At 39.8% G+C, this 26,936-nt stretch overlaps 2 protein-coding genes and 1 long non-coding RNA gene across 8 annotated transcripts in view; 1 reads left to right on the top strand and 2 right to left on the bottom strand.

The window, feature by feature from the left end:
• Window positions 1-1,253: 1,253 nt before the first annotated feature.
• On the bottom strand, window positions 1,254-8,436 carry atg4da (autophagy related 4D, cysteine peptidase a). 2 transcript variants are annotated; one of them, XM_011474314.4, is made up of 11 exons: window positions 8,253-8,436; window positions 7,115-7,388; window positions 6,923-7,006; window positions 6,050-6,223; window positions 4,321-4,654; window positions 4,168-4,232; window positions 3,933-4,084; window positions 3,773-3,851; window positions 3,588-3,664; window positions 3,288-3,407; window positions 1,254-2,568 (listed from the first exon to the last, which is right to left on the bottom strand). In XM_011474314.4, exons 2-11 carry the CDS (start codon window positions 7,341-7,343, stop codon window positions 2,389-2,391), a joined length of 1,494 nt encoding a protein of 497 aa, XP_011472616.1. In that variant the 5' UTR covers window positions 7,344-7,388; window positions 8,253-8,436; the 3' UTR covers window positions 1,254-2,388. The 2 variants fall into 2 exon arrangements, with proteins under 2 accessions (XP_011472616.1, XP_004065858.1); XM_004065810.5 differs by having other exon boundaries at window positions 7,993-8,319.
• A 352-nt stretch (window positions 8,437-8,788) lies between these two features.
• Window positions 8,789-26,936, bottom strand: part of LOC101162504 (microtubule-associated serine/threonine-protein kinase 1) — a 95,196-nt gene continuing 77,048 nt past the window's right edge. For all 5 annotated transcript variants that reach the window (XM_078945683.1, XM_023955759.2, XM_078945692.1 and 2 more), the window contains 9 exons: window positions 26,736-26,845; window positions 19,680-19,843; window positions 18,454-18,698; window positions 17,879-18,073; window positions 17,567-17,799; window positions 15,705-15,827; window positions 15,471-15,607; window positions 14,757-14,944; window positions 8,789-14,645 (listed from right to left, as the gene is read on the bottom strand). In XM_078945683.1, coding sequence (XP_078801809.1) covers window positions 12,973-14,645; window positions 14,757-14,944; window positions 15,471-15,607; window positions 15,705-15,827; window positions 17,567-17,799; window positions 17,879-18,073; window positions 18,454-18,698; window positions 19,680-19,843; window positions 26,736-26,845 — 3,068 coding nt within the window. In that variant the 3' untranslated portion in view covers window positions 8,789-12,972. The remainder of the gene's footprint in view (window positions 14,646-14,756; window positions 14,945-15,470; window positions 15,608-15,704; window positions 15,828-17,566; window positions 17,800-17,878; window positions 18,074-18,453; window positions 18,699-19,679; window positions 19,844-26,735; window positions 26,846-26,936) is intronic.
• On the top strand, window positions 22,635-23,110 carry LOC144991848 (uncharacterized). Its single transcript, XR_013655501.1, has 2 exons — window positions 22,635-22,772; window positions 22,872-23,110. It is a non-coding gene; the product is annotated as an uncharacterized LOC144991848 (long non-coding RNA).

Here is a 26,936-nt window from a genome sequence, read left to right as displayed (position 1 = left end):
ACCGTGGTCAGAAGCGCAGGGGAGATTTCCTCCAGGGCCGAAGGGAATTCTCCTTCGGGGTTCACTTCCCGTTGGAAACCCTCAACCTCCAGAGCGGATTAAGAATGACTCCAAAACAGTTATTCTGGGAATGACACCTTCTCTTTATTTAACTAAGTGCTCCGTCCTCCGAACACACAATATATACCACGCACACACCTCCGCTCCGTGCTCACCCCCCCCCCCCCCCCATCTGCACCTGCACTCGCCCCCCCCCCCCCATCTGCACCTGCAATCGCCCCTCCCCTTGTCTCTCGTGGATCGCACCCCGCTCAGCACACACACACTGCAACACTACCCTTGTATTGATCAAGTGGTATAGGTTTATATGGGATTAAGAAAGTAAGCAGTACTAGCAAATTGTGTTTCCAAAAAGTAATTGTTACATTGATCTAATTCAATGTCCCTGATTTCATTTTCATGTAGATGCAATCCTGCAGGAATTAAAAGAACATGGCAGCAGCTAAGAATGAAGTATAAAACCATAATTCAATCAGGTCAAATCTGAGCATGTCATGGATGTAGGCTTTGTTGACAATATTTGACATATGAAACATCTACATAGCAATACATATCTAATGTTGTTTTCATTGTATATGTAATTGACTGCAACGAAAAACGGTAACGCTCAAACAGAAACGTATGGAGCAATGACAAAAAATCGAGTCTTCTCAAAATCCTCGTACGAGGTAAATGTAATTCTCTATGAATCAATGCAGCCTCCTCGTCTATTGGGTCCTCCAAAAAAGAACAAGCCATTCTTGTCACTTAGACCGTCTCTGTCTGTGTGACGGAAATGTGGGCAATGAAGGTTAAAGCGAAAAATACCGCTTCGTCTTTAAAAAGGGGAGGGGACCGGCAGAAACCTTGAGTTTAGGGAATAAAACCTGCTCCCGACCAGGTTAGGTTCACAGCATAAGTAACCATGGACACTGACTCCGTGTATAAGTTACCTCTCTTTCAGAAACGGGTTTGACTTACTCTGCTTTCTCTGGTTTAACAAACCTCCCATTCTGAAACAGAAAACCCAGGGTTTCCCTGATTTCAGGGTTAACATACTCAGAGTTTACACTTAACCTCCTTTCTGAAACAGGCCCCAGGAAGCCAACTTTAAGAGTGAACTTTATTGACTGATCCTTCTGGTTGGTAATGAGGTCTAGACAAAAAGGTAAGAATGTGGAATTCAGAAGCAGAAGGAGCAAGTGCACATGTAATTACCAGAAGATGCTTTTTATTCAGAGTTTTCCAGAGTTGTTTGAGTTTAAAGCTTTTAGATGAGTATAGAACACACCCCAAACCTCCTCTCCAGGTTACAGTGAGCCGACAACAAAAAAGACAGAGACAAACCTCCCTAATAAAAGAAAAGTACTACGGCAAAGCAAGACACGTACATCAATTTTACAACCAGTGTTCAGATTTATTCAGGACACAAATCCTGACGTTTGCAGCAGTATTCTTCACAGAAAACATTTCTCATTTAGGGGAAGTAACAGAAGATGGAGCAAAACTCTTGAGTTTAAGTTGTAAAGAATCTTAATAGTTTTTTGGCCATGAGACACATCACAGGACTAAAAAAAACCCAACTCTTTAAATTCTATAACAATGTCAAGTTATAACTCAGCCTATGAGGATTTTCATTTCTATAACATCTCAGAGTTTTAATGTGTGATGAACCATAACACACAGTTAAAAAGAAGTGCTGTTGTTAGTCTTCGTAAAACCTTCCAGAACTTGTTTCCAAGTTTTTCTTTTTAAAAACAAAAAAAAAAGTGCAAACCCCTTTCTGACCTTCAACGTAAAGCTCTAGCATCTCCATCTCCAGCTAAAAAATGTTGTGTTCCAGCAGAAACTGAGCGTTCAGTATCATTAGATTAATTGTAACAATGGAAGGATATACGGTTGGAAAAGTCAGTATATTCAGTTGAAAACAGTGCCACTTAAATAGACTTGTGCAATCAACCATAAACATACATTACATAACATTCACTCCCTCACAGATAGACAGATTGAAATGTGATAAATAAACCAAATAAAAGTTAAAACATGTGCAGCAGATGGCTTGTTTTACATGAACTATACCAGACAGACGACGCTGAGGATTTTAGGTTTCTTTTCTCATTGGATAAAAGTCTTTTCAAGTACTTGAATGGGTTTTTTTTCCAGCCGTGACCCTTTGAAAAAACTACTATTGAGAACAACCACTTAAAGGGGATGACAGCATCAATGCAGAAGGAAACAAACTCCAAGAGTCACCATGTAGCTGCAACCCCACAGACTTTCCTACCAGTGGAAAGACCACCAACACTCGCTGCTGCCACCTAGAGGTAGCAGTCAAGAATGCATTTTTCTTCACAAGAACACAAACTCCTCACTGCCTTGTCTGATGTTACCCCTGCCACGCTGTTCTGCAGACAGAAGGTGAGGTGGAGGTCCAAAGTGGTTACTGCTGAGAGCGACAAGTCCGTAGTCCTGCCCTCGTCCATCGACAAAGGTGAAAATGGGATACTTCTCCTTGGAGGACGAGAGAACCTGGAAGGACACCACAGTGAAATCATACTTTATTTGCATAAAGCACAATATTTAAACAAATATGTTAAACAAGATAGAGCTAGAAATAAAAAAAAGGATGTTCTATTCCATTTTTAAAAACTATAATTGATGACAAATAAAAGCAAAACAAAGGTTTCTCTTAATTAAAAAAAAAAGAAACTGAAAGCGTTACTTTTCGCTTCATCATTTAAAATATACAATGAGAATAAGCCTGCAAAATAAATCACCAACTTGTTGTTATCCCGATATCATATCATGTCGCAAAAGTTGGCGAAATTTGCAACAAATGGTTACCTTAAATGTGCTAAAACAATCTTATGGCAGCTTGAAGTATTTAACGGATCAAATAAATCCCTTGATGCATTTGACCAATCAGATGGACGCCTTTTATGTTAGACGGTCGCCTCCTATGTAGACGAAGGCCATTTGGAGTTATGTTGACCGTTATTTAAATTAAACTGTTGCAGTGAAATGGAAATGATGTATTTAGTTGTTTTGCTATATGTTTATGTATCACAAGTTATATCTTCATCGCAATATTAATCACTAATATTGCAAATTGCAAGTTTTCCTCATATTGTGCAGAACTAAATAAAAACAAAAAATCCTTTAAAATAATGATAAATAGATGCATTTCCTCTCATTTCTGACAATCACAATTAGTGTACGAGAAAATGGGAGGAAGGTGTGAAGCTCACCATGCCAACAACAGAGCACATGGACTCAAAGTCCTCCTTGGTCCGCGCGTAGAAGCCGATAGTGCAGCTGGGATCCATGCGGCTGAAGGGCATTTTCTTTGGAGAACTACAGTGAAAGGACTGCAGAGAGAAACATGAGATAAGGGTCAGACAAGCACAGGTCAACAATAGACTCCAATCTGTTTGGGCAAAAGACGTACAGAGTGTTAAAAAATGAGAACACAGACTTGGAGTTCTGCTGACATTAGAGGAAGACGTACTGTCTTACTGTGGGCAGGACAGGGCAACATGATAACAAACCTCCAATGAGAAGTTGGCCTGAGTGAAATCAACGACTGGTTGGCAGTAATGGGGGTCCAGGTACAACAGCTGCTCATCTGTCCAACAGAGATGTATTTAAGTAAAAATTTCCTCCTTAGACAAGAAAAAAAGCATTTGTCCCCCAATAATTCTATATATAAAAAGAGAAAGAAGTTGGTTCCCACCTTGGAAACCAATGAAGTAAAGTGAATGTTTGGGTTTGCCTCCAATAATTCCAATGCAGCAGTCCAGACTTAGAATGTTCTGAAAGTCAAAACCAAAGTTTTCAATTTGATACACTGGGTTTTAATCTTCAGCGTGAAGTTTTTGCAGCGTAACACAGACCTTGACGCATTCAATGTACGACGGGTTGAGGGCCTCTCCTCCCAGCCGGACCGGCACCAGGATGATGACAGACTTCCACGCCTGGCTGGAAGGATCAGCGACTCTTTGACTTAGTGAGGGATCACAAAGCTGTAGCACGTCTTCTTTGTAAACTAAAGTCAACATCAAACCAAGAACATCCTTACAAGTGAAGCCCAACAATGTCATCTCGACATCAGATGTCTGACATTCTCACCAGTGCAGTCCTGTGCCACATACACAGCCAAGCTCTGCCCGACCGACGTTTTTGCCACCGCTTTTCTGGAGAGAATAAGAAAGGGGAAAAAAAACGAATGTTATTGTCTTTATTTGGGTAAATAAAATGATCTTACAATAAAAAGGTTCTTACCGTAGTATGTGTGCCACTACTGAAGGGCCATACCAGTCTCCTGCTTTCTTTCCAGAACCTTTGCCGATATCCACCAGCTGATGAACACCAAAAGGTGCTGGAGGTTGATCACCAAACAAGGTAACAAGTTTTTGGTGGGTGGGCTCTGCCTGTCGGTCCCTTGAAGATTCCGTTTTTTTCTTCTGGGAACTTGAACAGGATTTCTCAGGTGTGGTGGAAGCACGAGGAGCGCCAAAAGAAGGGATGGGGACCCCTGCAGCCCGCACTGGGGAGCGCGGTCGGAAGATCTCAAAGTCCACGTCAGTGAGCTGGTGAGCGTCTGGCCAAGTCCAATCTACAAGATAAACAACATTTAAAAAAATAAAAAAACATGTCTACTTAAGTCTCAAAACCTCAGCAAACTTATTCTTAAAAAGGCCAATTGCTGTTATGAGATTTTTATTTTTATTAAAACAAATGGCTAAAAAGGTGGCTGTGAAACAGAGGAAGAGCGATCAGCTGCAGGGTTGGTGGCTTGTTTCCTAGTTACTTAAGTCACATGACAGAGTACCTTTAAGTAAGTCTTTAGTAATGCAGATTTTTTTAGGCTATTTCATACATTTATTTCACTGTTCCTGAGAACATATCCTTAGTATCCTCTCGAGTGTAAGCCTGTTGTAAAGATTTTACTGATGAATGATTGCCTCTCCTCTGAGAACCACCAGCAAAGGAAGTTCCTACCGGAACGTATTTGCTTTGATGGACATTAAACGTCCGTGCTGCTGCTGGTAAGTTTGGTTAGCAGCACTTCCCATCAGTGTGTGAATGTGAGCGTGTTTGTGAACGGGTAGAGGGGAAGCAGCATAAATAGACTGAGCACTAATATGAAGAAAACTGCTCTGTAAGCAAAGACAGAGCGATTTGAGTTTATAGGCAACATGTAAAAAATTTAAAGGAAAACAAATTCAAGGTGAGAAAAAGAAAAGTTAGAGAATTGATGTTTTTTCATTCTGGAAAAAACTTGTACCGGTATACTAAAAACTCTCAGCCAAGTTCAACTTTGTAAAGTATTTTATAAGAAAATAGGAGTGCAAGAGAAATGTTTGCATTTCAAAAAGTGATCCAACAGCATTGAGGTTAGTGTAATCCAGGGCAGGCTGATGGTTTAAAGGCAAACCTTCATAATCCTCAAGCTAAAAGTAGAGAAAGAACATTTTGGATGATTCAGACAAAAAAAAAACAGTTATACCAACAATAGAGATGAGGGGAAGTTTTCTTTCCTGATGATATGGTCAAAGGAGAAAAAAACGAAAAAAAGAAAGAAAAAAATCCAGAATCTCATGAAACACATGATCCAACTCTACTATGTAAAAACAAGCGACCATTTATGAACAAAATGAGGATCTACGAGATTAACTTGATAAAAAAGGATCTGCTAGTGACAAATTTAACACTGAAATATAACAGGACAAGAAGAGAAAAGGTTAATGACAGAGTCAATCAAGTAGGACATTTGAAACTTAAACTAAATACTTCAGTTGAAATTAACTTAAACTAACTAATTAACTAAAACAGCTAAACTCCTCCCAGAAATGTCCGAAACATGTGCAGACATTCCTCATTGTTTTACGACAGCCTGCTTAAGGATTTTGAAAATAAAAAAAGTATAGACATTTGCCTTTAAAGATACAAACTCACAAAAAAGCCACAGCTGAAGACCTCCATCAGAGTAAAAGTGCGAGACACAAACCTGGTGGCATTAAGTGAAGCAACAGTCCCTGCGCCAGCAGCATCTGCCCGCTCCGCAGCATGCAGCCCCAGCCACAATCGGTGGTCAAAGTGGAGCCTTCAAGTTGAGGAAATTCCCTTCTGTAGGTCAACCAGATCCTGGAGACAAAATCCAGACGAAATCGCTCCACCTCATCTGTGAGCAAAGAACCAGAAGGACAACAGAAGTTATAAAGGAGTGAAAGAAAAACAACTAAAATCAGAACTTCTGTTACACGGTAACAGCAATATTTCAGCTTTTAAAGCAGTTTTGTGAAGTTGTGATCACAGAAATAAAGTTAAAAATGAGTTTGTACATTAGGGAACCCTTCTGCATGGACAGGCTCAAATGAATTCAAATGATTAAAGCGGCTCTACGGACACGTTTTAACCTCAAAGTGACAGAAAAAGAAACACTTCATTTGCAGCTAGTAAAATATAAACAAAACATAGAAATTAAAAAAGGGGTTAGAAGGAAATAAGCAGTAGCCATTAGGAATGTTTTTTTAGAAACAAAAGAGATGAACAGCTTTTTCTGCAAAACGACTTCAACAGTTTCTCTCTAAAAGTGAACTGAGGACAACCTGACTTCCTAGTGGTGAAAAACAAAGACATTACAGTTGGCAATGATACACGAATTCCATTTTACACTTAATGCTATTAAGTAAAATTTCCTTAACAACTCAAGGAGATTTTTCTCTGTCTATTACAAAGGAACAGTTTCTTTTTTTATTTTAATTCAAATGCAGAGAAAAGCTACATAAATGACTTTAGTTAATCAAACAAACCCCTGCAGTCTCTGCAGTTGCAACAATAACTGTTTGTCAGACAAACCGAAGACAAATGTTGTGTTTACCTTCACTGTTGAGCAGATAGGCGTGTCCCAGAACAAAAATGGGTGAAGTCTTGTTGAAGGAAGTTTTAGTCTTAACAGTCCAACCTGTTGAGACAACAGCAACAACAACAACAAAAAAACAGCAACTGGTTAAATGCACATTAATTACAAGTTCTTATGCTCCTTTTCAAGGGTTCTGTCCAGCCCTCATACCATATTTGACATTGTTCCACGCGGACATCAGTTTGGCCTTCAGTTTGTCCATCTCGTCAGGCTCTTCGGCCGCCTCTCTACTGGAACTTGGAACCGGATGAGGCCTGAATCTGTGGCTGTTCTGCCATTCCAGAGTTTGCTGCCTCCGGCTCTCCAACGGCTCCTCCTGCATCACTCCGGCCACGAAGGACACCGTGTTGGAAGAGACCGAGTTCATGTTTCTGAACATTTACCAGTGGACTCTAATGCTCTTCATTGCAACAAAAAACCTGATCTGTAAAACAACAAAAACAAGACGAGCAGAGCTTGAACAATCATTGAACATTTTTGGTTCAACTTCAAAAAATGTTCTACTTTTCTGGAAAACTTTAACTTATTAAATGCAGTCCTTGCTTTTCCTGGACTCCACATACCCAAGCATCGTAGGATTGTAGTCTTTACTAACCCCTAAAGTGAGCCAATAGTATTTTAATGTGACTATCAAATAATGCAGACAAAATTGGAAGAATTTGTTTGGGCTGTTGTTAGTCAAATGCACACTGTATCCAAGTGAAGTAGACTAGTGAATAATTAAACAGGCTGAAATTGAATGAACTATTTACTCTGGTTGTATCATTGGTATTAATTTAAAACAAGGAACTTTAGAAAATAAATCCCACTCATCATGTGATTGCCATTCAATAACCGGTCTTTCGGGATTGTGCAATCGTGAAGAGTCATCTGATTGGTTTTGAGGTTGAAAGTTAAGCGGTAACCGTATTTGACATATTTCCCTAAAAAGGTAGTTCTTCTAATTTTCTACTACCTTCAGCAAAACTCAGCGCTTCCCTAAAAGCACATTCAGCACAGAATTGAATATTTAGAGCCTCCAAACGTACCTGTGTTTAGGGAATTTAGGTAGGTCATACTCATGTCCATGGTGGTTCGGCTGACCCAGCTTTGCTACAAACAAGCTAGCTCTGGCGCTAACACCGGCGTTAGCTTTAAAACCTCTAAACACGAATGGGCCACTAAGGATATGCTTACTTTTACAATTTAGTATCGCTATAGCCAGTGCTGTTATCGTCCCCCATTTCATCTGATGGCCAATTATGAGATGAACGACTACAGTGAAGATGTGTTCCTCTAAAACAGTTACCGCTTTAGCATCTTCTGTTCTGTCATAGCAGTCACTTCCTGTTCTTTTCGGGAAGCGCACTGTCCGGATGGAACGCGATTGGTTGAAATCTTTTGTTTGAGAAAGCTAATTGGCTACTTTTCTTGGGTAGGTGGGACTTCAAAGTCATGTACGTAGAGCGTGGTTTATCAAGTCAAGTGCTTTTTCTACGCAGAAAAGCAGTTCTTTATTTATTTATTATGGCCCGCAGCAGTCATAGACTGCAAGGACCATATTGTAATTTATTTATTTATTTATTTATTTCACCAGAGTAAGCCTATGTAATCCTTGATGTCAAAACCTATGTTTGCAAAGTCACCTCCTAGGAAAAACAAAACGTTGATTCATTTTATGTTTTTGTTACCGTTATGATAATTATAATACCGAACTATTGTTTTTTTTAAATAAAACCGTAAAAACGGTGAGATGAAACAACACATACAGAATGCTTTCTGCTTTCTTGGTTTTAAACAGCAAGAAAGAACATGACAACAAATAAAAAGGTCGGAGACGGTGTGTCTTGGAAGATATTTTAGAGCTTTATTCCACATACTGCACTTTAGGGGCAGATTTACTACACTGGGCACATTAGCAAGTGGATGCAAATCAAAAATAGCACCAATGGGAGTGTTCAGTTGTGAATGGCAAGATTTTAAAACTGTATTTAATCAACAAACAGAGACTAAGCCAACTCATTTCAGCACTGACCAAAATAGGTTTTACCCAGAGCAATGAATTTAATGGGACTGGAATGCAAACAAGCTGAGCTGCTGATGAGCAAAAGCCACAGACTTACTAACTGTAACGTAAAGTAGTTCACATGCAGACTGTGAACAGATTTGATTTATAAATTCCATTCATTTTTTTTTGTAAAAAAAGTTTATAAACATTGGGATGTGTAAATTGAAGTCTATAGCATACAACAAAAAGAATCTTTTACGTTATGACCAGCTCTCCCTGTAATTTGCCTATTTGGTAACAAGGTCTTTTTCTTGCTCTTAGGGAAAATGCATAGCAACCTCCAATGAAGTCTCCAATAATTGAAAACTAGACCATTGTACTGTAAATGTAAAAGCAGCATGGCTTGGCAGTCATGTTTCAATAATGCATCTATACTTAACAAGAAGTGTCCAGCAAGATCTAAACTAAAGTTCTTGGACTTTGTTTGCTTTTTATGCAGGAAAACAAAATAGGCAGTGAATCATTAGAAACAACATTTAGGAAGTCAGTTTGTACAGATCAGTTAAATAAGCCCTATTCATTATTTATTTTTTCATTTTCGCACCTTATAAATAAATACTGACAGCCACTTCTGAACCCCAAGATGAAGTTTGCATTAAGTGCAATAAGATAGTAGTAAATCTGTCCCAGATTTCTGGGTTTGAGTCACATTTACCACAAACAAAATTACCCTTAATGGTACAACCAAAACAGGTTAGAGGGAGCAGAAAGTGTGGAATGTTTTTCATATCTGGACTTTTTTGTTCCCTTAAAGAATCCATGCTTGATAGCAATCACAAAGATGTAAGAAGAACCAAGAATAGGGATCTTTTTCTTTCAAATAAAGTGCAAGTAGACTGCTCTTACTTAAAAAATTTTAATGGGACTTTAAATCATTTAATTTTTTTTCTCATATAAGATAACTGGAGTTGACCTGATACTTTCATTGTTACATAAAGATTTAAGAAAGATTCATTAAAAGAATATTCCCTGTTTTTTCTAAGTTCTAATTAACAGTCACATGAAGACCAAGATAGATATTTGATGGTACAATTTTACAGTTTAAATTTACTGCAAACATATTGTAAAAAAAACAAATGTATACTCAGTCAGCCTGTGTGGAGTAGCACCAGTTTAGCTCTGAAAAAAAGGGGTTAGAGCTTCATTCAAGAAACTTTGTCCACGTTTGTAATGACACCATGAACCACTAGAGGGCAGTGCAGCACTGTGTTGTTCTGAAGCCTGTTTCCATGACCAGGAAAATCCAATACTTTGGAGAAAATAGACAAATATCAAACTAATTAATTTATAGAAATTGCAAAAATGGAAAAGTAATAGGAATATTTTACACGTTTTTGTCCCTTTTTGGGTTCATTCACTACATGTTATCACATGCATGTAAGAACCTAAGACTCCAACTTCCACTTGTTTTATATAACAATCTGTCTTGAGCTAACAGAAGGTTAAATTTGAGGTTTCTACAAAATAGGCAACATATTATTGTCTTTTGTGTGTACATTAAAAACTCACTCTGATGAAAATTGTGATTTTGGTGTTTTAAACATGTTCTTGTGGTATTTTTCTGCAAATGGAGGACACGTAAATTTAGAAATTTAGGCTTAAAATGGAATTTCTCAGTATTTTCTTTATTCAAATTGCTATCAATCAGGAGCATCCACTAAATGACTAGATCCATGTACATCTTTGTTTATACAAAGGATAATGGGAAGTAAATGTATTCCTTGCTTTTCCTGGACTCCACAGCTTACTCCGTGCTAATGGTTCTGGCCACAATTTAGAGGTAAATTTCTAATGAACTCCTGACAAACTATGTCCTAGAAATCAAAAGTAGCTTTGATTTAGGCTAAAAACACCATAATCATAATTAAAAGACCATTAGAAATGCTTTTACAATAGATCAAATGATGATCGAAGTGGATATTTAATGACTGTTTACTTTTATACAGCTCCTCTTGCCACCATGTCACTGCAATTTTCTGTTTTTAAAATGTGTAAAACAAAAATATGATAAACGAGCACTACAGAAATAGCAGTTCAATACCTTCAATTACCTGGATCAGATTATTTTGTTTGCATGATCACTTGGAAAATCTAGGAACAATATAATTTTTAGTCTGAAGTTTGCTTTCTGGGAGGTGCCTTTAAATGACTGACACATCAGAATGTGTGACTGCAAACTGGTACTGCAACAGAATCCAGTGTTGGACTGTGGTGTCACTTGCCGCTCTAAAGCACAATCTGTGCACTCACATTCAGTAAAGTATCTACAATGAATAGGGAATTCATCCATCTTCTAAACCCGTTTTATCCCTTCCAGGGTCACAGGGCAGTTGGAGCCTAACCAATCGTGGGCAAAGGCGGAGGACACCCTGGAAAGCTCGCCAGTCTGTCGCAGAGCCACAATCACACACCCATGCACACCTAAGGGCAATTAAGAGTGACCAATTAACCTATAAAAATGAATTAAAAAGCAACAACTCTCAAACTGAACTGGAAAACCAGACATTTGAGTTGATTGACATATATTTAGTCATGTCAGTAAATCTTTTAGTGTTTTTACAGTTTTATTTTAGCGTAAATTTGCCTATTTTTCAGACTTGTGAAATTGAAAATTTTGACCCTAAAAAAAAGACGAAAAAAAAGAAACGCATTGGATGCAGAAAATGACCCTTTCCTGTACCAATCATACCCACATGCCCGTCTGTACCTGAGCCCCTTAAAATGATTTGCATTATGTACAGTGGATGGTTACAAACTACATGGTAAGGATGAGACACGGTAGATAAAATGTCAGGTAAATATATCTGTCATTGACTGAATCATCTTTATCCATTGCCACGCTGAGAATTCCACTAGCTAAAGTTGCTAAACCTAATTGCCATTTAATGGATAACTCTTTTTTTTAACAATAACCATGTAATTGTTACACTTTATTACTATAAGCTCTACCTCTTTCAAAGCCCTTCGATAAATAAATGATGTATGCTACTTCCATGAGTGTCTTCCTGCTTAAACCAACACTCCACTTCATTTGTGCTTGAAACAAGTTCTACTGTTTCTAATGCAGTGCAGAGGATTTTTAACTGCATTTTCTTTTTAGGTATGACCCATTTCCTGGTCATACTGGTCCCTCAAAAAAAAAAAGGCACTGCTAACACCCTCCTAAACACGCCCTCAAACAAACTTGTCCCCTAACACATGGATTATAGCAGGAGTTGGGATTAAAATGCATGGAAATCAGCCGCTGACACTGCTGCCTCCTGAGGCAGCGAGGGGGGGCGGGGGGGGGGGGTGTTCGTGGCGGCCTTCCTGCAAATGGGAGATAAGCGCTTCACCTCCACTGAGGGATGCAGCCTTCAAGAATCCTCTGAAATAGACACAATCTAGATAAAAACACACATTTGCACACAATCCTTTTTTTGTTTGTTTTTTTGCCAAATCCACAGACAGAGAGCCAGCTTTGGCAATGTCTGACCATTTCCCCCGGAAACCGTAAACTGTGGAATAAACTCCTGCAAATGTCACACTGCTGCTGCATGTAATCCTCGATGTAAATATGATAACTTGACATTGACAAGCTGTAAAAAAGAGAAAGGCCTGATTTGGAGATGGAGTGAGAGATTTGGTATTCACAGTTTTCAGCATGTTTTGATCAGTAAAGCACTTTTTCACCTGTCCTACAGCCGTTACATGCGTTCACGCTGACCCTCACAAATACATCTGATAAAGTGTTAAACATTAAGAGTCCTTTCAATAAGTTACTCGTAATAGAAAACCTGCAAGTCAGCCTTACAACATTTACTTTGCACCCTTTTCAAGTTATATTCATTAAACTGATTTTGAATTAATATATACCACTTTATATACTCTGAAACTGGAATGTACACTGCTTTAAGTGCTTGCTTTTTTCCAAAAAGGCTTTTTTTTTCACACCAACGTCTGTTTAGAAACACAGAAGGGGTCACATTTTCAGCAGGCTGCTGCTACTTGCTGCAGTTTTTTCGAGCGGTGACCCTGCAGAATTCTGGGTCGCCGCTGCAGTGCCAGCAGCTCCTCGAGCTCCAGCCAGAGTGTCAGGTTTTCCCGCGACACCTCCCTGCTTCTCCTCTGATGACTTAGTCTGCTGCTCTTTGCTCTTGGCCCCCTCCTGAGAGCCTAGCTTGATTGGCCCCAGCACGTTTTTGGCCACCGTGGTCAGCTGGCTGACGAAGCTCGTCTTGTCGCCCGGGGAAACGGGCCGCGACTTGCAGAGGGAAGGTCCACAGAGGGATGGTGTGACTGATGTAGGAGATGGGGAGGGAGAAGGAGAATGTTCCTCCACCACTTCCAAGCGACATTTGTCCTCCCAGTCCAGCGTCCCCCTGTAGCAGTTGACCGAGCCCAACCCCTGTCTCACTTTGCTCAGCAGGAGCGGCTGCCCGTGTGAGGGAACGACGGGAGCTAGGACCTGAGCGGAGAGTTTGGGGCTTTTGCTCCCTAGGTCGGAAGTTCTTGTGTCACTGCTGTCCCCGGCACCTGGCGCTTTAAAAGTTTTGTTCATACTCAGATGAGTTCCTGTTCCTGTTGAGCTGATGCCCGTAGACTTATCTGGAGCAGGAGAGCTCTTGCTCAAGGCAGCAGCCGCTAAACCAGACCGACTTTTGCTGTCTCCATCCTGTTTTGGTCCAGGTTTGTCCGCCAACAGCTCCTCTTGGGGACTTTTACTGTTAGATAAACTTCTGGCTGGCTTTGATTCTTGCTGAGGAATGTCAGCCTTACTCAGAGAAACCTTCTCGGGGCCGTTCTGTCCACCTAAACCTCCCGTGGTTTTGACAGGGCTGCTTGGAGTTGTAGCTTTAGAGGTTTCTGAACTTATTCTGGAACTTTGAGGGTTAAAATTCCTCTCACTTCCAAGAGACCTTCTTGCCAGAGACGATTGAAATTCTCCTCCTTCGGCTAGAGTTTTAACAGCCCTGGTGTCCCTTTCTTTCTCCCGCTCCCTCCCTCTTTCCCTCTCCTCCCTGTCTCTTCCAGCCAGCAGCGTCTCCCTGCTGAGTGGAGACTCCTGCCGACCGAGTCTCCTAACAGGTTTCAGCACACCCGTCTCTGGGGCATTAAAGGATGAGGTCGAGGGGGGAGGATTGGGAGGTAAATTTTCTCCCTCTGTCTCCAGCAGGCTTTGGAGCCCAAGCTCACAGAGGAAGGCATCCTTGCGGTACTCGGAGTGCTGCACCTCCAGGCTGTGTTTCCTCAGCAGACCTCCGAGACCCCCTGTTGAACTGGACTGAGTCAGCGGCGAGCCCAGCTTCTCTGCCGACTGCACCCGTTTGAGAAGAGGAGAGCGGGGCGGCTCTGCGCTCTTCGGCCTTGGACGAACCACAGGCGGGGAAGAGTGGAGCTTGACGGGGAAGGACTGTGTGGTGTTGGAGCTCCCTATGGTGTGACCAGGCAACGGTGGCGGGGAGGATTGAGTTGGGGACGGTGTGTGGGCCAGGGGGGACAGAGGGATGTTGCCAGCAGATTTGCATCGGGCAGAGCGATACTGGCGATGAAGTTTTGGGGAGAGGCCGTGCAGCGAGCTGGGCCTCATGTGCTGAGAGGGAGAGGGGGAGTTTGGAGTGCTGGAAGCTGGAGAGCTGCTCTGGGAGGAAGCGCCTGAAGAGTAGAAGAACAAAGCGCAAATCTGGGCTCAGTTTGATGTAAATATATAAAATTATGACCATGTTTATCTTTTCACAGCTCAGTTATACATTTCCAGAAAAATACCCAGGTATGGGGGCTCAGGGTTGGAGCGGTAACCCTGAGTTGGGGACCGAGCAGACAGGCTGTGAGTGGGAGAACCAGGAAGACTTTCACTGGAGGACAGAGAGCGGTTCAAAGAGGACAGACTGCGGCTGGTGTGGAGAAGGTTGGACTGCTTTGTGATCTTCCGGAACAAGGAGCTGCGTTTCTTACTGTACAGAAGACACAGTGAAAAGAGAGAAAAATAAACAAAATAAACATGACAGTGTGTTTAAGTCCCACTCCAATCATCTTCTAATATATTTTAAAAGCATTCCCAGTAGTCTTTTAATCATGATTATGCCGTTTTTAGCCAAAATGGGGGGAAAAAGGGTCGTTTTCTAGAACATAGTTTCTGCAGAGCGGCAGTAGTTCATTAGAAATTTGCCTCTTAGTTGTGGGTGGGACTGTTGTCTGCAAGTGGATGCATCAGAATGGAGCAGAGCAGGGAGCTTGTGGCCCGTCAATTGTAGATTTTTCGTAACAACTACAAGCTTTTTCAAACAGCATTTTTTTTGTATGCTCCTGTTTTACAATGATTTGAAAAACGAAAAACTCAGAAATGCAATTTTAACTTCCATTATTTTTATTTATATATGTCCTCCATCATGAGAAAGTACATTTGAAAAACACGATTTTAATTGGGATGGGTCTTTAATTAGATGATATTTCAGTTGAGTTGGTAGAAGAAGCCCTTACCTATCCTGTCCCTCCTTTCCTGTTGCCCTTTTGTTTCGTCGAGCCATTTTACACTTGTAGCTTGCCTTGCGAGCAGGGCCCACTTTAATGGAGGTGTTCTCAAAAGGAGTGGTTGTCACCGTCACCTTGTTACCGCTCTGTAAACATCAAAGAAAAGAAAAATGTTCTTCTAATGCTGAAAGCACACAACAGCCTTTTTTTCAACACCAACTTGAATGAACTGCTCATACTAACCTTAAGAATGAGCTCTACAACTTCAGTGTGAACCAAACCATGAACAGGTTCTCCATTGACATGAGTGATGAGGTCACCTGCACACAGGCCAGCCTCCTGGGCGGGGCCTCCATCCTCTACATGCTGCCAGTACAAACCAGGAGGTCAGAACAGATTTATATATTTTTATTTTGGGAAAGCAACACTATAACTAACTTCATATAATCAAAGGATATCAGATCCTTTCAAATTTTCCATCTTTAATTGTGATTCTGAATCTATATTAAACCTAACAATTTTGGAATGTCAGTGCATTTAAAAATTAATTTAAAAAAAATGAGCCTCTTTTAGTATCAAGAAAGAACAGAATATAACAGAAAGACATCTCTCATCCACTTGAGCATTAAGAGCATATGCTGATTATGAGGAGGGTGGGGGGTAAGATTTTATGATATTTTCTCTAGGATCCGATTTACACTCCAGTTTCTTTTCAATAGTTTTTTTTTTTTACCAAGACCAAGCGCTAAAATCTTTTTGAAATAAAAACTTTGAGAGGAATTCCTTTGATATGCGTTTGTATTTTTATATGCTGCTATCCTTATAGGTTGGCCTAAAGTGTCAATATTTTAGAAAATCTCCCTGGGTTGCTAAGGTCGCGTGCCTGGGCTGGCTTGCGGAGACGGGGCGCCGGTCGGGTGGTGGCCGGCTCATGGGTTCCGGGGGCCCTGGCTTCGTCCCTAGCCTTTGTCTCGGTGTCCGGCGCCCGGTGGCCCCCATGGCTGCCGCCTGGTACGGCTAAGCGCTCCTGTCTTGTGGCCTGGGGGCCGGACACTGGGTTCGCTTGTGCCTCTGGGCATTGGGGGGGCCCCTGTAGGGGGGCTCTCTCTGTGCCTGGCTGGTGGGGTGGGCGGTCCCCTCCTCCTCCCCTCCCGGGCTGCCTGGGTCCGGATGCTGGGGGGGCTTCTGGCCTGGGGGGCTCTCCTCCCCTCTCCTGGTCTGGCTGGTCTGGCTGGGTAGGATCTGGCTCCCTTTATGAACACACGGTTCACGTCGGCAGCATGCATGTATCTCCACCCCCACGTGCACGTGCACACTACCACACCGCTCCCTGTCTGCTTCATCCCTCCTCCTTACCTACAGTGTATTGATGGACAGATTTTTTTCGCTCATCTTAGTGTCAGATTTTCACTTTTTATGTAACATTCGTCTTTCCAGCAGATCTGGTATAATTGTTACAGCTTAAAATAATAACTTATTCAAATCAGTGCTTGTATCCCCCACCTTTTCACCTTTCTTCCTTTTACTCTCTTCCACCCTCCCCTCACATTCTTCCCCTCTCCCTCCCCACACACACTAAATGTAACAAATAAATAAAAAATAATACAACAAAAAGGGGTTTATACAAATCTACACTCTAGTTTCTTGAAGCTATATAACCTCTTTTTGTGATAGTAAAACCTGTCCAACACAAAAAGCCTTCAGCTCTAATCTGTTTGCTCAGCTGTTGGACAGAACAAGTTAAAAAAAAAAAAAAAAAAGGAAATCTGATTCCATAAATTAGTTACATTAGTTTCCCCAATCAAAACCCTTTTGTTTTAGGGTAAATGGATTGTTGTTTGTGTCATCAGTGTTCATCTGTTTGGGATCCAACCATTAAAAGTATATTTTGTCATTATACAACTTTTTTAGGTTGAAGTGCCATCAGCAGTCACACACATGAGTAAGAAGAATAACCATTTGACCTGAGGGAGCTGTAAGAAGCAATCAGAAGAAAATGATCTGAGAATTTAAGGTGATACATGTTGTTTGTGCTCTTTTTAGGCCCATTAGATTAAAAAACAGAACAACACATGAAAACAGAGTTTTTAGTATAAGTCTCCTACCCAAACAATATGGTGCACACTGTAGACATCACTGTCTCCAATGTAAACCCGGATGGCCCTGAGCGTAAAGCCGTATTTCTTTCCCGAGCGATGGATTGTTATGGGGGAACGCAGCACACTGACTGCTGGGAAGAAGTCTCTGCTGGGCGAAGAGTCCCGTGATGAAGGGTTCGAGGTGAAAGAGTGGGGAGACATGGGGCTGGCCAGTGGGGAGAAGCCCCCATGCTGCTCCACTGGATGCATAAAAGAGATGAATTAATGTATCAAATATCTTTTATCTGCTAATGGATCAGAGTTTCTGCTGCCTGTTACCTGATGGGATGATCACAGATAGAGTGGTGGCAGAGGCAGACTTGATGACTTTATTTCCGGATCTGGGGTTGCGTTTCTCTCCATCACCGGATAAGTGTTGGTGGCGTGCTCGGCGGAGGACCAGGTCGTTGGCGGCTCGGGCACCCAGAGAGTCATAAAGAGGAGTCATCACGTCACGGCTAGCAGCTGCAAGACCTGGAAACACAGTATGGACTGAGACTACACTTGGGATCTCCAGAATTTAACTATTAGGAATCAAAATCGTGAAGAGATAGCAGCTTAAATTCCACTCCAATCATTTTTTGATCTATTTTCAAAGCGTTCCAAGTGGTCTTTTAAAAATGCAGCTTTTAGCCAAAATCAAAAAACTTGTATTGGTCACTAGGACTATGACACACCCCAACATAATAGTATTGGAGCAACAAAAATGGTAATATTGAAGTGGGTCCTTAAAGAGTAAATGTGAGGATAGAACTGCTAAGAACTAATGTGACTCTGCAGAAATTCTTCTCAGACCTGAATCAGGTTTTATTTTGAGGCCCCCTCTCATTTATTCTTGTAACTTGTGGACGCACCTGCTCCATTGATCTCCTTTGGAGTGGCTCGCTGTTCCAGCACGCTAGGGGATGGAACCGTGGTCCCGTCCAGTGAAGTCCCTCTGATTCTCATGGCGTTCTGGCGGGAGTGAACGTCTGGGTCACCTTCCAGAGGTGAGGCAAAGCGGTGGGTATCCATTAAAGCTGAGAAACGGCGCCTGGCACCAAGAGGAGGGCTCGCATCTCCATCCATGTGGAGAGACTCTGAACAGGACAGCCGCTTCCTGCAGAAGAATGTCCTGCATGACTTTCACTGATTGTATATTTTGAGTCCTTGATGGGCTTTTTATTGAGATTATTTTTTTTATTTTAGTACTAAGTGGAGAAAATCAATGTCTGTAAAAGCAAAACTATTCTTTCTTTATTCATCTGAGCTTTGAGCTAAATTGTTGATTAAAATGAAATCATTTGTGAATTGTAGTTTGTTTGGCAAGAATACATTTTAAATAGCATGTGCTCATTTTTATTGCAGTTAAAGTCCATAAATGTATTTATAACACTCCATTTTTTTATTTTTTTGTTGAATGATTTTTACTTCTCATGCAGCTAATAAAAACGATCAAAATTTGTTGGAAATACTTAGAAATAGTTTTTGTTCACCAAATAAAACAGCTGAAAATCGAAAACGGTGCAAATAATCTTTCGTACGGAGGGATAGGAAAATCCTTTTTTTTTCAAATAATATGGTGTGAGGCTGCAATAAACGCCTCAAAGGAGGAAGAAAGCATGAATGGACATTCTTATTATAAATGTAGAGAGAATCTAAGTCCAAACCTGTTAGGGAAAAATCTAATTGAGATGGAGTTATGTGGCATGTGGATTAGTGTCTGCAGTATGTTTTAATCTACATGTCAGTTATATGCTGTGCATAAAAATGACATCACATCAACAAGGATTCAAGATGGAAGTTTCCACCTCCAACTTCTCTTCCTAACTTCTGATGAAATCTGATGAAAGTCTTTCAAAAATACATAGTAAAAACAGAAAAAGAATTGCTGCATTATTCAATAATATTTAGAAACAATTCAATTTTGACAGCTTTGCTGTTGTCATTTCAGATTTAAAGTTATTTTTTCCACCAAAGTGTGGTTATTTCTGTTGGTTTAGTAAAAAAAAAAAAAGAAACAATTGGGGAAAACACTTGGTGAGGCAGTTAAAAATAGAGAACAACGCCTCAAATCAGATGGTAATACAACACTTCTCACATCTCAGGAGATCCGGTCCTCCAGCTTTTGTCCCTCATGCCAAAGCTGCCCAGGCTTTCTCTCTTGGTCATCTTGTCCTCTCTTGCTCCCTTGTGCTCCCGACGCGACACAGAGGTTGTGGCTTTTTGCTCCAGCTGTGAAAGATGCTCCATGCTGCTGTAGACCTGCAGGAGGGCACAGATGGCCCATTAAATATTTTGTTACAAGGTTTTGTTACACTGGACATCATCTATCTTTCCTGAAATTGTGTGCCTGTGCGCTGCTCTTTGTAAAATAGAGCTAAAAGATTGTGATCTTGAATGTCTACTAAAGTTCTGGGTGGGATGTTGGAGCCAAGACTAAGAGATTGTGTCTAAGTGGCTCAACTTACTGCAAAAACAGCCCCTGTATAGAAATAAGTCAAAAATTAATTGCCACATTTTCTTTTAAAAGGCAAAATAATCTGCCAATGGGGTAAGAAAATAGTCTTACCAAGAATAAGACATGTTCTCTCAAACTTAGATTATTTTGCTATTGGAAAAACTCTTAATGAGATTACTTTTCTTGCAAGACAGAAAAAAGAAATATTTTCTTGAAACAAGGGTCTCCATACTTTCCTAAGATTTAGTTTTTGCATTGTTGATGCAGATTTCTCCTGTTTCTGCACACAGTTGCAGGTAGTGACTTTCAGAAAGAACCCTCAAAGCACAGTTAACATAAAAACACAAAGGAAACGATGACAGCATCCTTTAAAGCAGGACTGTCCAAACCATTTGCACAGAGGGCCAGATTTGCTGAGGTAAGAAATGTGTGAAGGCTTACCATTCAGCGTGACATTCCTTGACCTATTTTAATATTATTAAATTCAAATAAATTATTTAATGAACATTTTACTGCAATAGCATCATTGCAAAGAAACAAATGCATCTAATAAATATGTTTTTGTCAAAATTATTGGCAATTTATCTTTTTTTTTGCACCTTTCATTCCTAGTTACCCTGTCGTAGATACTATGTCTCATCTTTGACTTGTAATTTAGCCAACCCCAATCACAAAATTGCACACACAACTTTTAGAAAATGCTGGGGACGGCATTTTATTGATTTTAAGAAAGGAGCCTGCAGGCCGTACAAAATTTAAACACCGGCCGCATTTGGCCCACAGGCCGGACTTTGGACATGCCTGCTTTCAATTTTGTATTATTGACGTGTATTACGTCACATCAGAAACTGAATAAGAATCTTGATTTCAAGAAAATTCGTCTTATATTCTGTCTTGCAAGAAATATAATCTTTTCAAGAAAGTTTTTCAGTAGCAAAATAATCATAGTTTGAGAAAACATGTCTTTGGGACCAGAATTTATTTATTAAAATAAGATTTCTTGGATCATTTTTCTTACCCCACAGGCAGATTTGTTTTCCTTATTTAAAGAATGGGGTAAGACTTTTTGACTTATTTCTAAAGGGCCTGTTTTTGTAGTGCTATGAACATACTTTTTCCAGCAACACCCGCTGATTTTAGCATATTTGACGAAACAAAATACAGATCTGACATCAAAAATACTGTTATATGGGCTCTGCTTTAGGGTTAAAACAAGTTTACAAAGGGCCTGAATCACAAACATAAGATTAGCTGATGTCAGTTCATCCGCCCCTCTGGCAACAATTCTCCTCGCTATCTTATCCTCCTCTCTTAGCCATCATTTCCTTTATGCACATCTGATCTACAGTCAGAAAACATTTATTAGGCTTGTAATCATAAGAATGAAGTCCCTTTTACGGTCCATTTTCCCAATGCAAATATTGACCTAGCTTGGCAGCTCTCCCTTTAGAGTCAGGAAATTAAACTCCTTTGCAAACAGTACTCTAAATGTTTTGTCTATGCAATATATTAGAAGAGTTTTGCTTTTATCCTAAACATAACATTTTTATATATTAGATTTTATAACCTTTTTTTCCACTAAAAGCTGCTTTTAGAAATCAGGATATATTGCTGCATTTTTTTTATTTGCATAAATCCTTAAGACAAATTTGGCCATAAACTGGTGTTTAGTAAGTAAACAAAATTAGGCTGAAGGTAGACAGTATTACAAAGATCTATTAAGTCTAATTTATACCCAAATTTAGGTTTTTAATGAAAGCTAGAAAGCATTGAATTATTCTCAAGTAAAAGGAGAGATGGAATCAAAACAATTAAAATAAATATCACAAAATTAATTTCTAAATACACAGGGATCTGCTGCAGTGTATATCTTTTTTTGTGTTACTATAGTCTAAAAAAATTTAGAAAATGTTTACCTCAATAATTTGGAGAAATGTTTTATATTTACACAGTTTGCATGAAGCATTTTGTACACTGTAAATTGTATTTGGACAGTTTGGTTGTTTTCATGTATTATTGTAATTTAACCAAACAAGCTCTGTGTCATGTTGTTCGTGTAAATTAAAATTTTAGGTCAACTAAACAAAACTTCTGTATATGAGATTTTACATTCAGTTGTTCAACACTATAGGTACAACCTTATTTTGGCCCTATTTAAATTAGAACAAAATAAAATTTACATGATTTCCAAATCTATATCAGAATAAAACAGCAGTAGTTTGGTTAAACAAGATATTTTAATTTAATACAACCAAAGGTTATGTTAACACAACAAATCAAGATTGTTATCGTGACTTAAAACTTTAAGGCAGGCCTTTAACTCGTGTTTTTGTGTTTTAATGTTTTACAGTGCAGTTCTAAACCAAACTGCCTCTGCTAATGCACTTCATTTGGTGCAATAAAAACAGCTTGCAGACAGAATAGCACATTTTTACGACGGAGTTTTAGGGCCACGGTGAGGAAAAAAAATTCTGCCCAACATGACGAGATTAAAGTCGTCATGTCGACTTTAATCTCGTCATGACGAGAAAAAACTCGACACAAAGTTTCGAGAAAAAACTCGTCCTGTCGAGATAAAAGTCGAAATAAAGTTTCGAGATTAAAGTCGCAATGTTGCGCGCGAGAGAAAAAAACTCGTAAATTTACGAGATTATTGTGGAAGTGAGCAGCACGCAGAGCAGCAGGTGATCGCCGTGCAGCAGCAGAGCAGACCGACTAAACTTTGTTGAACAGGTGAGCTGAATGTTAATTGATAACGTTCCAAATGTCTGGAGGCTCATTTGATTGATTCACAAGTTATTAAAGTTTTATTTATTGATGGTTGGTTTGCAGGATCACTGCAGCCCGATGAAGCCATGATCGGGTGTCCCTGCAGCTGTTTGCTTGAATCCTTTCTTCCTCCACCAGAGACCAGATCTCTATGTTTGTGTGATGCTTCTGTCTGAGGAGGAGAAGCACTTTTTGCCTTTATCAACGTTGTAATGCTAATATAACAGACTATTTTCATTCATCTTTGTTTTTTAATGATCAAACGGGTCGCTTCATCTGCAGGAGGGGGCGTATGTGACACTGTTTACTTCCGCATGGGTGATCGGATGACAGGTTCATGACGTAATGTGACAGATGAACTTCAGGTTATGTGAATGAAAAGGAGAATAAAGGCTGCAGCGATCCTCTACACCCAATCGTGTCTCTGAGCTCCTTATTTTACAGATGAAACTCCGCTTTACTGACACCGAACCCCGGAAAGACGGCTACAGGGAAAATAATTTCATTTTGAGTCGCCAAAAGGCTCAAAATCTCTTTGTTTTAAACCTATAATCCTGAAATAAAGCTTCACAAAAGGCTCCACATATTTCATCTTCAAGCTAGGCTCCGATAAACAGACAACTTCGGTGTTTTCTCCTTGTTAATCAATGAACTTTTTCCCGTAAATTTACGAGTTTTTATCTCCTAATAAAATTACTTTTTTTTGGTGGCCATTAAACTCTGTCGTAAACTCTGAAGTACAAAGCCACTAGCTCTCTAACAATAGCCATAACACTGAATATTCCTGAAAGACTCAGCTTCACTGCTCTCGCGCAACATTGCGACTTTAATCTCGAAACTTTATTTCGACTTTTATCTCGACACGACGAGTTTTTTCTCGAAACTTTGTGTCGAGTTTTTTCTCGTCATGACGAGATTAAAGTCGACATGACGACTTTAATCTCGTCACGTTGGCCAGAATTTTTTTTCCTCACCGTGGCCCTAAAACTCCGTCGTACATTTTTAAAATCTGCCAATGGGATAAGAAAAATGTAGGAATTCTTATTTTAAAAAACAAATTCTATTCACTAAAATGTGTTTTCTTGAACTAAGTTTATTTTGCTGAAAAACATTTAAATGTTTTTCTTGCAAGACAGAAAATTAAGAAATTTTTCTTGAAACAAGTTTTTTCTTTTACCTTCTTAGGATTTTTGCAGTGCATCTTTTCAACAAATATAATAAATCCTTATTGCTCCAGAAGTCCCTTAATTTCCAACAGAGGGAATAGAATTGGCGTGGCAGGTTTACGATTTAACAAGGAGAACGAGCGTCAGTTTTTAATTATGCAAGTCTCTTTTTTTCTAGAATTAGGAGCCTTTTAGTGACAGTCGATTGCCAGGAAATAGCAATAAAGGTATGGAATTTGCACCAACTGCAAAGGGAGCATAAAGTTGGTACAGCGAGCAACTGTTCAACCAGTCAGGCTAAACATTTTGGGCTTCAGTCCTTAAAAAACATTAAATCTATGCCTTCTAATGGCTGTGAATGTGAATTACTCAAAAAAAGAGACTCAAAGTCTGAATTAAACAAACAGAAATGTAAAAATCTTTTAATGCCAATTTAATTGTCAGATGGCAAAGCTGAATAAGTGAATTTATTTTCTTGCCTTTGTAGCTGTCGACAGACACATTAATAATAGTTTGGAGCTTTTAATGAAAAGCAGCAATTTAAATATTTCCTTTGACTCCAGTTTGAATGCGCTACAATGAGATTTTTTAGTTTTTCTTTTTTTTTTTGATGAAGTGCCACTGTCAGCAGCTTTTTCACTGATCATTTCTTCTTTGTTGCTCCTGCCAGAGTGACTTACAGTGCTTAACAAAAAGACATTTCAAACCTGACACACGGTCCCTGCATCATTATACTGAAGAAGAAAATGTGCTGGTAAAAAAACTAAGACACTTTTTTAACAAAAGGCATTGATCAAACTTGTTAGGTGATAATGGTTTAGCTGTTATCTCTTTGCCTTCTGATGACCCCAGCTATCCTTCACTGCACTCTCGGTTTCTTTGTGGATACAAAAATGAAATTAATTGACTCCCAGCTCCACATGGGACAAATGGAAGAAGCAGAAATTCTTGTAGGATTAACCTCCACATGAACACATTTGAACAGTTACTATGACAAGGACAGCATGAGGATGCAGGGATGGAAACCCCTATGCATGCTCAATTGTGCACAATGGAAACAACTACCAGCAGAAGATCCCGCTAAGTTGCATTCTAAATTTCATTTAGGAAGCACTTAATATATCATGTTAAGATAGAATTATTCATTCACTGAGAACTGATTTTTGAAAGGCTCTTCTTTCAAATCCAAGATTTTACATGTTAAACACTTTTTGGATTCATGAAGTTTGAACTGTTTGCTCATAAACTATTAAGAAGCTTCCAACACGTTCCACTGGAATTAAGAAGCTAAGTGGCAGCTTGGTGCCTCTAATTGAATACACCTAATGAACGAATGAATCATCAGCCGCTTTAAACTGAGACATTCGACGGTCTGCTGTTCTAGAGATGTGGTACAATGCCAAGAAAAGGCTTAAAGGTTGGTAAGGTGTTAAATGAGAAGTGAAAAGCGTCTTTTAAAAGCAAAACTCTGAGAACAAGAACAATGTTTTCAGCAATCAGAGTATTTCACACTTTATGGGAAACTATAGATGTAAAGAATGCACACTGTACAGATAATCTATGATGTCATCAATAGGATTCTGAAGGGGGGAAATGAAGCCTGAAATGGGAAGGGCTCATTGACTGAAGCCCCCCTTTAAAAAAGTTCAAAGAATGGCCAGGCAGTGAGACAGAATACAGAGAGTTTGGTCCACCCACCTGCCAATCAAAAACAAATAACCCTGTAACCCACATATGTGAGGTCCAATGAAATCCAATCAAACAATTTGAAAAAATAAAAATTCCACCCACAGCTGTAAGGAATAGAAAGCAAAAAAATATACACTTAAAAAGCAGTTGATTCCAGACTTTACATATTTTTATTTGGATATAGAATCTGACTTTTTACTATTGGAGTCAATGAGAATTTGCTTTCTAATCAGCCTCAGTGGTCTTTTGAGGAAATGTGATATTTGACATTTCCTGGTTTGTGTCAAATTCAGGACAAGATTTAAGAGCAGAACTCCTGAGTTGACTACATTGAGCCGTCCCACTGCAGCACCAGTTACAGTCAACACTAAAACCCTTCACAAAAAGTATTACAATTGAAGTTTATTTTAAGTTTAAATATAAGTATAGCAGGTAACCCATAGACCATATTTGTGTAGTGTAGGGAGTATACTAACTGAATACTTCTTTGGACTAAATTGGAACATTTTAAGGTCTGCAATCCATAGATAGTATATAAAAAGTAAACATATACTGCCTCACTGTGTATAGGCCTTCTTGTAGTTAACCTAAATAAAATACTTTTTGCTAAAATTATAGCAACATAAAAGGTAATTTACGTTACCTTACCTGAGCCGATAAATTAGAATCAAAATCACGAAAGGTGGAGATTTAAACAAGAAAGTCACTCTAAGATTTGACGGATAAATCCTTTGTTGGCCATACATTTGCTACATGTTGAAGCAAAATCTGGTGTAAGCCCTCCAGCTTCTGGGATGTGGCTTAAAATAAAAAACAGGAGAGAAAAAGAACAGACGTGGCATTTCGGGAGCCCTCACAGACTTCATTAACACCATGTTTGAGACCCAGGTCTACCCACAGGAGCCTCTTTGCAGCATGACCTATTTCATCCTAGCACTTCTTTTTGACATTTGCACCGCCTGGTCACATAACTGCAAGTGCTAGGTGAATGTCTGAGTGATAACTTGACAGGGTATGAAGACAAAGTAAGCTGTGAGGTTTAAAAGAGGCGAGGCGAGAAGCAAAGTCATACCTTGCTGAAGCGAGGAGAACAGGAGGAGAACTGTCTGATCTCCACCGGTTCATCATCGTTGGTGTCATCCTCATCATACGTGTTGATGTGCTGATAACGATCCGAGCGAGCTGGCAGAGATAAGAGCGAGGGAAGAGCATGCATGAATGCATACCTCGTGAACTTCACCTTGATGTAAGCTACGGATGTGCAAACCCAAAC

This window comes from Oryzias latipes, chromosome 1, assembly GCF_053564925.1.
Source record: "Oryzias latipes strain Hd-rR chromosome 1, Olatipes_Hd-rR_3.1".
Classification (NCBI taxonomy): domain Eukaryota; kingdom Metazoa; phylum Chordata; class Actinopteri; order Beloniformes; family Adrianichthyidae; genus Oryzias; species Oryzias latipes.
This window is presented reverse-complemented; position numbering and strand designations above follow the sequence as displayed.

Coding starts and splice junctions, on each gene's coding strand:
- atg4da (XM_011474314.4), bottom strand. CDS start 7,343: ATGTTCAGAAACATGAACTCGGTCTCTTCCAACACGGTGTCCTTCGTG. Junction 4,085..4,167: donor TGTGGCACAGGACTGCACTG/GTGAGAATGTCA, acceptor TGTTGACTTTAG/TTTACAAAGAAGACGTGCTA. Junction 3,852..3,932: donor CGTACATTGAATGCGTCAAG/GTCTGTGTTACG, acceptor TTTGACTTTCAG/AACATTCTAAGTCTGGACTG.